The 12,089-nt window shown below is 37.5% G+C and overlaps 1 protein-coding gene across 2 annotated transcripts in view; it reads right to left on the reverse strand.

Moving 5' to 3' along the window:
• LOC115414732 (pleckstrin homology domain-containing family G member 3-like) overlaps positions 1 to 12,089 on the reverse strand; it is a 37,275-nt gene that overhangs the window by 10,042 nt on the left and 15,144 nt on the right. For both annotated transcript variants that reach the window (XR_003934710.1, XM_030128010.1), the window contains exons 3-10: positions 6,967 to 7,394; positions 4,635 to 4,735; positions 3,336 to 3,405; positions 3,201 to 3,247; positions 1,701 to 1,851; positions 1,388 to 1,519; positions 278 to 460; positions 102 to 194 (exon numbers count right to left, since the gene is read on the reverse strand). Coding sequence is in view for 1 of the 2 variants with exons in the window: in XM_030128010.1 (XP_029983870.1) it covers positions 102 to 194; positions 278 to 460; positions 1,388 to 1,519; positions 1,701 to 1,851; positions 3,201 to 3,247; positions 3,336 to 3,405; positions 4,635 to 4,735; positions 6,967 to 7,394 (1,205 nt within the window). In the remaining variant the exon portion in view is untranslated. The remainder of the gene's footprint in view (positions 1 to 101; positions 195 to 277; positions 461 to 1,387; positions 1,520 to 1,700; positions 1,852 to 3,200; positions 3,248 to 3,335; positions 3,406 to 4,634; positions 4,736 to 6,966; positions 7,395 to 12,089) is intronic.

Raw genomic sequence — 12,089 nt, forward strand, 5'->3', positions numbered from 1 at the left:
TTGTGGATGTATAACGTGCATATTGCTACAAGGATCAGGTAGCATTACTGTGGCAACACCGACACAACAGTGTAAGAATTTAAGGTGTGGTTCGCTCTCACCTGGACTGTATGAGGCTGTTTGGGGTGTTTGTAGTGGGTGACACTGAAGCTCAGAGAGTCTTTGGCACTTTCAATCAACATCAGGGTGGAGCACTGAAACAAACACCAACAGCATCAGTCTGACATCGCCATGACAACAGCAATGAAGCTCAGACTCGGGGTGTTTCCGTCCTTACAGAGATGTGCGCCTTGTAAACGTAGTGCTCTCCTCTGCGTTTGGTGATCAGCAGCATGCGCTCGAACAGGAACAGCGTCCTTTCGTTTTTGGCCCGGTGGACCTTGAACGTTCCCTCCAGAACCAGCTCCCCGTACGTGGTGAGGTCCGGACCTTTCCAGTGCAGCAGCAGAGACTGGACCTCCTGCAGAAAACACAAGGTCAGACAGGAAGCATCACTCAATCATCATAATTTTTGTGTACAAGCATCGTATTTGACATACACTTTACTATACCCTTCCCATGAAGAAAACCCATGAACCAGGCAAAACATTCAGAATGGTGGAAATTTTACAAGATGGAGAACACCGGGATTAGATGTTTGGATTTTCTGAAACATCTTTATTGACTCAGGTAATCCACTTTCCTAAATATTTGCATTGTGTCATACATTTTGACCTTAAAACTTTCTAAATACAGTATAATCTTATTTCTTAGTTTCAAGAACACAAATGTTTTTGGATTGGGGTCATTTTGAAATAGAAAAGTGAAAGTCTTTGATACCTTCAGGACCATAAAAAACACTAGTTGGCTGGAAAAGTTCACACTAACATCAATGTTAAATTTTTATATTGTTTTCGTCTAGTTACAGATACAGGATATAGTTAGAGATTTTACAAATTTTATTTATGACAGCGGAGAAAATTGTTATGATTAGGATTAACTGTTAAGCAATAAGATGTTTTTTGAGTTTTCTCAACAAAAACCCTTAAACTTTAAAGAATAATAATAAATGATGCTGATATTAACTCCCTCTCAAAAACAGAGTAAGATGAACAGCATGCACATGAAACTTATGCGATGAAAACAAAACCAAGAAGAAGATGGCAACATGTGCAGGTTAAGGATAGGGTGGGGCTATGGCGTCATTGTGGCGTATGGGTTGTAAACACGATAATGCAAAGGTAGCATTTTGAAATTTGTTCACACTGTGACCTGGTTTCAAAAATTAGCATATTCAAGCTTACAAAACACCAGTTCTGAGTGAATAAAAAACCCTCACTGCTCCTGAACTCACCTCCATGTGGACAGCCCCTAAATGTGTTTCACTGTGTGTGTTTGTGTTACCGACCTGCAGTCTGACGGCGTGTTCATGTTTCCTCTTCATGTCGTTGATGTACCAGGCCACTCCTGTCATGGTGTAGATGGCCTCCTCCACCACCTCATAACCCTCCTCCTCCGGGTCAAAGTGCTTTGCGATCTCCTGAACATCAACATCATCATCATCATCATCATCATCATCATCATGTGACTCTACAGTCAAACTACCAATATCTGACTGTATACAGACGATACTGTATCATATGTAGTGAGCAGATAAAGTGAGGGAATGGGAGGTTTGGTTGTGGTAATTCCAGGTCTGTCAGGGTTCAGGTGAGTCGTACCTGTAGCAGCAGGTGGTATTTGAGGATCCTCTGAACGGGTTTGAGCAGGTATGAACCAAGAGGCAGCGAACGCTTCAGCGACGCCTGACGATCCCGAAAAAACTTCGCCAGAGATTTATTCCTCATGCACTCGGTCAATGCAGCAACCGAACTGAAACAGAAAACTGGTTTTAATAATAATAATAATTATGATTTCTAATGATTTAGATTTCCATAAAGCTTTTTTGGGCACACCAACTGTTAGATACGAGATGAGTCACATTAACCCTTTAACAACTGCAGTCTCTCCAGCGCTGCATTTTGCACTTTACAGTATGCAAATTACTGTAACTCCTGATCCAGGAAATTCAAATGGCATTGGAAAGCTGGGATCCTGAGCCTTCCGACACTATATAACACTTTATGGCAGCAATGTGGGACTCTGTTACAAGTAGAAAGGAAATGTTTCAGAGACTTCCATTACAGGCTAAAAAACACCTGGAAATAACAAAAAATATGAAGCCATAATATGGATATTGGATGTTCAAGACCAAAAAGCATGTTTGAACAGATGTTGAATGTTTGTTTTTGCAATCTCAAAAAGTTTTATTATGGACATTTACCGTTGTTTCTCATAATAAATATGCTAAAAACTTCAAGTCCGTTTTTTTTTCTTTTTAATTAAAACACACTGTTTTAAGCATTTATTATTTACAATAATAATAATCAATGGCCAGATATTGAAAGTTAAGTCCTGAAAACAAAGGTGCAAAAGAATTGGCAAAAAAGCCATTTTCTGACACTTTCATTGCAAAGAAAACATGTTATAATGCCTGTTATAAAGGTAGTCTTAAAACGGTAAAAAAAAAATGATACTAAAAAAATAACATAAAAAGTTAAACTGCACTCTATCAGCTGCATTTATACCGGAAAATGAGGACTGAAAAGAGCATCTAGAGTCTGATTTAACTGGACTAAAATGAGCAGCTGGAATCCAGTTCCTCCCAGTCCAAAAAGAAGAACTAGACTGCAATTCAACTGGACAGAAAAGAGGAACTAGGATCAGATTTCACTTGAAAAAATAGAGTATAATTTAACTACAACAAAAGAAAGAGAGAGAAAAAAAGTCAAATTCAATCAAAAAAGCAGGATGAACCAGTGTCTGATTTAACTGGACTAAAAGATGGAACTGGAGTCTCAATCAACTGGGCTAAAAAAAAAAAAAAAAAAAAAATCTGGAATCTGAGTCCAAGTAAACTGGAATGAAAAAAGAAAAATAGAGTCTGAGTTGACCACGAACAACTGGAGTCAACTAGACTGAAAGACAAACAGAGTCTGATCGTATTGCATTAAAAAGAGACACTGGAGTCTGATTTGGGCTGAAATGGACTTGATTGAATCAGACCAAGAAGAAGAAATAGTGCAAGATGAAACCAGATTAAAATAAAGAACTAAGTAATAGTGAATTTGTTGATGGTTCCTGTCAGACTGTACTTGGTTTGTTCATGTAAATGAACTTACTTTGGGTAGTTGGTGCAGTACTGAGTGTAGATTTCAAAGTACTCGCTCTGAAAAGACACAAACGTCAACATAAACATAGAACACTAGTCACTGATAACAATAAACTCTGACTGACTGTTGTGTGGCATCTCTCACCTTCATGACAAAACACCTGGCAACGGCAACCGGGTCGTTGTCGCACAGATCCAGAGTCTGGAGCAGCTCGCTGCCAACAGGAAACAATGTCACCATGACGACAATGTCAGTCTCAACAGACACAAGCGCTTAATATCGCCACAGCTTATAAAAACAGATGCCATCCAACATGCTAAAACTATGGAGTTCATTTTATTTGGTGATTAGAGTAAATAAATAACTAATAATTATAAAAAAATACATGAATAAAATGGAACCTCCAACTCTCACTGAGGATTTTATGTTGAAATGAAGCATTAAACGCAAATGAATGAGCTGAACAGGGTCGAAAGTGGGTGTAATATCAGCATATGACCAGCAGGTGGGGCTTTGGCAATTTTACTTTACACTACATGGTTGCATTTTTATGTTCCAGTGTTTTTGATAAGATAGATGAAATATTCACCTGCTGAACTGAATCATAATATTCAGACACTGGCTTTAACACTTTAATATGGTATTACAATAGCATTACTTCATGCATTAATAAGTATTAACAGTTAACACTAATAAGTATTAAATGACTTTTAAGGATTTCCTGTTAGTTACTTTTGTCAGTAATATTAGTAAATATGTAATAAAAATGTTAATTATATATTTCAGCTGTTTCATGAAGAGAAAAATGGTCTAATTAATGTTTTTTCTCATAACTTATATCATGAAATATGAATTAATCAAGAGGTTTTAAGTATCATTTAACCTTTTTTTTTTTTCCAGTTATTAAATGTTCTTTGAGACCATTCTTTGGGTTGAAAACATGTCAAAACAGTACATCACAATTCCAAAAAAAGTTGGAACACTGTAAAATGTACATTAAAAGCAGAATGTAATGATTTGCAATTCACATGAACATCTTAAAATAAATGTTTGCACTAAGAAAATGTCCCATTTTAAGACAAAAATAAGGTAATAAGGTAAGGTAATGGTCATATGGTAATGACAGCAGCATGTCACATCAGAACATAGATACAAGCATCATACCTTCTATGTTCTGATGTGAATAAAATATGGGCTTATGGCACTTGATCATTGCATTATGTTTTTATTTACATTTTACAGTGTCCTAACTTTTTTTTGGACTTGAGATTGTATGTTGGAAGATTGACAAATAAATTCACAATGATAAAACATATCTAAATAGATCTGAAACCGTCTTTTCTTAATTCTTCTTAAGTCTTACCATGACATACTGATCCATAATGAATAACATCTTTACTAATAATAATGTATGAACAATGTATGAGTTAATTAGTGTTGAACCTGTTGAACTCGTAGATGTCCTCGATGTTCCCGAACAGAGCGCAGACCTGCTCCGGTCGGATGGACAGGTCACCCTGGTCAATGATGTGGGCCAGATAGTCCTTCAGGAAAAACACCAAGAAAACAGGAAGAAAAGCATGTCACTGTCAACCTTTAACGAGAAATAAAACGTGTGTCTGGAGCCACAAAACTATATCTGTACGTCAAATGCCGTCTGGTGAAAATCGAAGTCACATCGATCGTAGAGGAGCTGATGCCATCACTTTGTCACAGTGACGGCTTTCATTTTTTATCTCAGTTTCATTCTATAAGTCTGAGCTGTTCTTATTTTCATAGAGGATTCCATCTCTAGTCGTTTGGAAATCTGACCCGATTCAAGGAAAACTAAGTCAAATGAAATGTTACAGTAAGTTTTTTTACATTCAGACGACACCAGACTGTGTTCAGCTTAGAAAGATACTTGAACCATTTTCAACTTATTTCAGAGACGAATGAATAACTGATTTGATACAATTATAAGCTTATTAAGATATTTATAAATGAAAAGCATATTTTATTCATTTTGATTTAATGCTGTAAAAGCCTGAGAATAAATCAAAATTAGGTTGATTAATTTAACATTATCAGTAACATTGATCATAAATCCTTTTCTTTTATAGGAAGTTTAACCTTTTTACAATTTGAACTTCATTTCATCCACTGACGCTTAATCTGTATACTCTGCTGTTAGTTTCGTTTTTTTTCCTAAGAAACATGTTGCCATCTTAATTAAGGAGCTGAATGAATAAACTTAATTATCATCATTGCTGTATTATTCGGTTATGATCTGTGTGTTGTGTTGTTGTCCTGGTGTGTGTAGTGTTGTTATGTGGAGGTCGGTGCTGCTTTATCTCTGACTGTCCTCCTGTTACATAAGGCTTTAATCCCGTCACTGCAAGACGTCTTAAGGAGTTAATTATAGATTGTCCAGAGGAATCATGGTCAGTTTGTCCCCAGGCTCAAACACCGGGTTCACAAACAATGAACATGACAGAAACAACCCATTAGGACATCATACTCTCAATTATAACTGTATATGGAAAGTATAACTTTACTAGGTTCATGTGAACACACACTCGTTTCGTTAGCGTGGTTTGATTAGTTGTATTTCCCTTTGTCTCCAGTAGGGGGCAGACAACTTTAAATTAAACAGTTATGAAGTCTGATGGTCTGATGATTAAAGGGGTCATGTTTTGCTAAACCCACTTTTATTAGTCTTTGGTACATTTTTTTGTGTATTTGGACCCTAACAGTTCATAAAGTTTGAATTTGAACCCTCCAGGTGTTGCAAAGCTATCTTTATCTTCATTCCGGCAAAAATCGAGTGGACTTCTACAACCCGTTTCAATTCCTTCTTAATTTGTTACATTTTATAACTAGTTACGTCATGACATTTGCAGATATAAGGTCAAGACTTCTGATGAACATTTCTCTGAGTACACCATAACTGTTTGTCAGCAGCAGCGGTTGTAGTCCATACTGAAAATATGTCCAAACTTCGAGCTGATTACTTAAAATGTTCAGTTTTTGGTTGTATTAACAAACACAAGTGGCTGAACGGGACAGAACGCACAGTCAACAACCTAGAGGGGGTGGGGTCATGCATTTAAAGGGCCAGCACTCAAAACGACCTTTCTGGTGTCATTACTCAGAAATAGGGTTGAAGATGGACCTGTGGAGTTGAATTAATGAAGAATTCAGACCCAAGCATAGCATTTACAGTTTATGTAGACCACAGGGAAATGTTTTAAAATGCATAATTCCATCTAAAAAAAAAAAAGCAAAATATCACTCCTTTGAGATATCAGTAGGTTGAATTATATGTAATTATTGTAAATAAATAAACAAATAAATAAAAATATGACCACAGCTCATATGACAAGGTTCTGGTCCAGTCGGATCCAGAGAGTGTTCGTTTCCAACCACTTCCTGTTCACCATGATCCACTTTAGTTCATGAACATGACCACACTGGCTTTATATAAGGCCATTAGCAGCAGATTTGTAAATCATATCTGATGTCATTAATCTTTAATCCAAACAATTTCAGATTCTTAGAGATGAAAACATTACCTTTAAACCCAAAAACCTAAAACTAAAATCAAATTACGACTGATTTAAAACTGCTCTGTTCATCTGAATAAAAGTAAAAACCAAAATTTTTCAAAGATAAAAGCCTGATGGGATATTTTACTGGTTTAGTCACACAGTCCAGTTAACTCTGTGTCTGTATCTGTAGTTATTATCTTTCCACTTCCTGTCTATGTTCCGCCCCCTCACCATCCATTACCCACCTCTACAATCATGCGCAGGTCTCTGACATACATCCTTTCGGTCTCAATTATCTCCATGACAACCCGGTCCAGGTAGGTCAGCTGTGGGTTCGGCGCCATGATTTTGGTTCCAAATGGACCAGTCTGTCGACGACTTGCACCTCGGTTTGGCGTCGACTCCTTGACGCTCCGCCCCTTCCTGTCAGGTTGCTGTGGGCGTGTCCAGGGCTGCTGGTCCTCCGCAGCACCTTCCTGGGGGCTCAGGTGGAGGGCGATGTCCGGGTCGGAGGATCGGGATGGAGGTGGGGTAGGGTGGTCGTCTCTGGAGGATCCGGACCCTGAGGACAGGGTGGAGACCAGGCTCACGGGGCGGTCGGAGGTGTCGGACGGCGTGGCGGATGGAGCACGCTCATTGCTGCTGATGGAGGCAGTGGAGAGGCGGGGCGACTCTGTAGGAGAGGGAGGAGTTAAGAGAATAGTGACTCACAGAGGTAATGGGTTTAATGAGACCAGGTCCCTATAAACCAGGTGTAGGAAAGAGTTCATGTGGATCCAACAGAGGGATAAGAACAGCTGAGGTTGGGGTGTTCATGAGTCCGTCTGATGAACAAACATCAAACTCACTTTCACGTCTCTCATGACATGAACCCAAAACAACAAAACCACCTCTATCTGGAAAACCCCATCATCTCCAGAATAAGCCTGTGGACCCCCTGTGATCATCTGAGACCCTATAAGGGGGTCCAGGACCTCAGGTTGGATCAGTGTGGCTTAAAATCAGCCGATAACTACAAACCATGGACATGTCTGGATAAATGCAAAGTGAGTTTGTTAAATATGGTCGAACCTTAGAAGGATGAGGTACTGGACCTATTAGTGTTTATGCCATATTTACTTTTACAATTTTTATTATTTTCTTTCTTTCTTCTTTTAGTCCTAATCCTGATCTTTTTCCAACCAGAACCACTTTGTTTTTGTGTCTAATCCAAACCAGACCGTAGGAGGGCATCATCATCACCTGGATAGAACAGTTATGTACGATGTTGGAACATTATCTGTGTATTTTTGACATAATTCATCCATATATCTGGTTTGGGAACACCGTTTATATCCAAAGCTGTATTTCATTAAGAGGCAAACCTGTGAACGAAAACCCTACAAACATCAGACATACATAATTTAATGAAAAATGGAGAGGTCGTCACTCGGGGTTTGTACACATTTTTCAAGGTCAAATTCAAGCACTTTTAAAAGGTCATTTTCACATTTTTCCAGCACAGCACTTTATCACACATATGATATAAAGTTTTATTTTTCATAATGTATCACCTCTCTGTAAGTCGCTTTGGCTCAGCATCTGACCTGGCAGAGTTAATAATACCAAAAATAAAAAAAAATAAATTAAAAAATCACATCAGAGTTATAATTGCAAGCACTTTCAAGCACTTAAACTAAAATTCAAGCACTTTTCAGACCTTGAAAACAACACTGAAATTCAAGCATTTTTAAGGATTTCAAGCACCCGTATAAACTCTGGTCACTGATCAAACTCGGCATTTCTGAACTGTTCTGAACAACTGGTTTTTACACATTTTCATCCACATTTCATAGAAGAATCTGAGCTTGATGTGAAACTACTCTTTTCCTGGTGAGCTCCTGGTTTATTTCAGTTTGACAATGGTCTGCTTTGTTAGAAAATCTTTAAAATATGATACCACCTCTGTTTTCCACTGGGTCCTGGGCAGTGGCCGGCGATCCAGGAAACTTTATCATCACCTGTTCATCATTTAATTGGTTTATTGATTAGAAAATCCATCAAACACCATCGTGACCAGATTCACGTCTCAGCTTTAGTGAAGTAAAATATTTAATGATTGGTCAAATCATTCCACCACAGTGTCATCAGCCAATCACAGATCAACACATAATCTCTCAAATTGCATGCCAATCTGATCAATACCGATTGGTTCATTCCAGCTGACTCATTTATTTACAGTCGGTGTAAGAATGGATTGACCAGAGGGATGTTCCCCATTATCTGGATCGCTCTGCTCTGATTGGTCTGTTATATGGATAGCTCTGCCCTGATTGGTCCATTTGCTGGGATGCTTTACTCTGACTGGTCTACTTACTGGGACCCGCTGCTCTGATTGCTCTTTCATTGGTCAGTTTTCTGCTCTATTAACATATTCTGTCTCCGGTTAATGGCATCACATCTGTTAACTGTTGGTAAATCTCTCAACGTCCATATTCATCAGCCTCTGAACTGTGACTGAAAGCAGATCTGGTTTCACCTAAAGGACCAGGATATCGTCAGAACATAACATGTCCACCACGATGTGGCATCAAAACCAATAGGACAATCAATTTTACCTCTGGAATTAAATTATCTCTAACAATATACACCATATTTCAGAAGCTCTTCGTGCCTATTCTGTTTTTGTATTAACTGGAGTTTCTCAGATAAATGAACACAAAGGTTAGATCTTCCAGTCAATGTTGTAAAGGAACTAGTTCCACTTAACTGACTATTGTTGAAATATTAAATACATGTATTAGAAACAGTGACTGAGACAAATTCAATATATATAAAGTGGTTTCCGAGAGCTCCATTGTTTGGTCATTCTCTAATCTGTATCCTTTATTCATTCATTTTCCAAACTTAATCCTCCAGAGCATGGGTCTCAAACTCATTTTCTTTCAGGGGCCACATTCAGCCCGATTTGATCTCCAGTGGGCCGGACCAGTAAAATCATAGCAAAATAACCTATAAATAATGACAACTCCAAATTTTAGCCTTTGTTTTAGTGTAAAAAAAAACCCATTAAATTATGAAAATACTTACTTTATAAACTATCCAGACAAAAAAAGATGTGAATAACCTGAAAAAACTGAAATTTCTTAAGAAAAATAAGTGCAATATTAACAATATTCTGCCTCAACTTATCATTTCTACATGTGCATTATGGATTGGATCTACAAAGACACTAAACACTCAGTAACAGGCAGAAAACTGTTAAAACTGTGCTTAATTTTCTTTAGAAATTTCAGGTTGTTCATATTTGTTCAGGTTATTCACATTTTATTGTTGCAGGATAGTTTGTAAATGTAAATATTTTCATAATTTGATGGGTCTTTTTGTAGTAAAACAAAGACAAAAATTTGAAGTTGACATTATTTATAGACATAATGTAATATTTTCTTCACATCAAACTGAGAAGAAAATATGGAGTCATTATTTTTTTGTAGGATATTTTACTTCAGATCATATTGGTCTGTATGTGGAACCTGAATTAAAATGAATCTGTGGAATTTTTGCACTTTGCAAATTCATCCCAAGGGCCGGATTGGAACCTTTGGCGGGCTGCATTTGGCCCCAGGGCCGCATGTTTGAAACCCCTGCTCCAGAGGGTCAAGGGTGCTGGTGAAGGCATACACCCTGAATGTCTCCTTGTCTCTGTCTTGACACCACAAATTATTTGGTTCTTGCCAAGATAAAAAAAACACAACTTAGATTTAGAAGTGTTAGATGATTTATCTTGTTCTAAGAGTTAATTTCTTATTTTAAGTGTTCATACATCTGTAGGCACGCTTATTTCTAGATTTAACAATCTTAATTCAAGAAATCTTGTCAAGTGAAATTATCTTGCTGCATGGACAGATATTTCACTTGTTTTGCGTACCTTTTCCTCAGATTTTTTTTTAATCTTGTTTTTAGACACCCTTTTTTGCAGTGTAGTCTGAAACAATACTAACTGATATGGACTAAAACTGACATCAGCGTAATTCAACGCAGTTAAACGTCCAGCAGAGGCAGTTTCACCTTTTAGCGTCATGACAGCTTTACACACAGTTAGTGTTAGCATTAGCATTACAACAACAGCTAACGACGTAGGGACCAATCATAGCAGAGCGTCCCCCCAGCTGATCTATTACACCACCTTTTATTCATCCACAGGTCGGACACTGTGCTCAGTTCTAATGGAAAAACTTGAACAGCATGATGAGGATTCATGTGTGCTCATGTGGTCACGTGAAGTTTGTGTTGGGAGTTGGTAATTTGTTGACATTAGCTCTATTGGCCTGTGTCCATGACAAACACAACACACTAAGTCGAGGACTCGCACAGATGACAAAGCAATAACCGAGCTGATTGGTTGATTCTATGCAAACAAAAAAATATAAAAGTTGGTGGAGCCTCTGGGACACCAAACACTTGTTTTAGAACCAGTGATTTCCAGCCAGGAGTTTGTGTTTCACAATTTTACTGTCACTGCGTAAGAGACAAAACATCAGCCTTTTGTATTACATTCAATGTGATAGAAGTGTGAGATATAATTATAATATTAATCAATATCAATATCAACAATAATATTTGATCAGTTTGAAAATAGATGTCTGTGAAAAACACACTGATGGTTGAAATGAAATGAAAATTTATTTGACAAAAACTGAAGGTTCTGGGATGGATGGTTTAGACTGTGGTTTCAGTTTTACCTCATGATTAAGAATTGGAAAGAAACTCAGCTGGTTTGAAACTAAAACTGAGAAAAACATAAAATTAAATAAAAAAATCACATCCCCTTGCTGAAGATGCTGACTTTCGTCTTCTGTGTCGAAGTTAAATATCTTGCTTATCACTGTATAACAGTATTTTACACTATGAGCTGTTACTGTCTTTCTTCTCTAAAGTGTTGGTTTTAGTGTCTTTAACCTGCAGAATCTGTATAACATGATTTTTTCCTGAAGAAATAATTTTTTTGTAAGATTGCTGATAAGGTGATGTCTGCTTTTCTCACATAAAAGATCATCAGATGCATATAAGAATATTTATGTAAGTTTCTACTCTGTGCACCCCACTCTATGGTTAGAGTTACTATTAACACAGATAAAGGGTAAAACTGATTGGTTTCTCTGAAATGATGACTTTAGACACTGAATTATAACCATCAGTCTGTGATGTTCTGAAACAATTTCTGAACTCTGATGTGCAGTCAGTCTGATTTATACAGATGCTTTATTACACTAACTTATGTTAGTGTGGATTTAGTCTAAAAGTGGGGGCCACAGTCTGTGGAGTTACTGAAATACTGCAGCGTCACAGATGGATGTACAGTTAGGAACATGAGGACTAGAAATTTGAG

Source organism: Sphaeramia orbicularis, chromosome 24, assembly GCF_902148855.1.
Source record: "Sphaeramia orbicularis chromosome 24, fSphaOr1.1, whole genome shotgun sequence".
NCBI classification, from domain to species: domain Eukaryota; kingdom Metazoa; phylum Chordata; class Actinopteri; order Kurtiformes; family Apogonidae; genus Sphaeramia; species Sphaeramia orbicularis.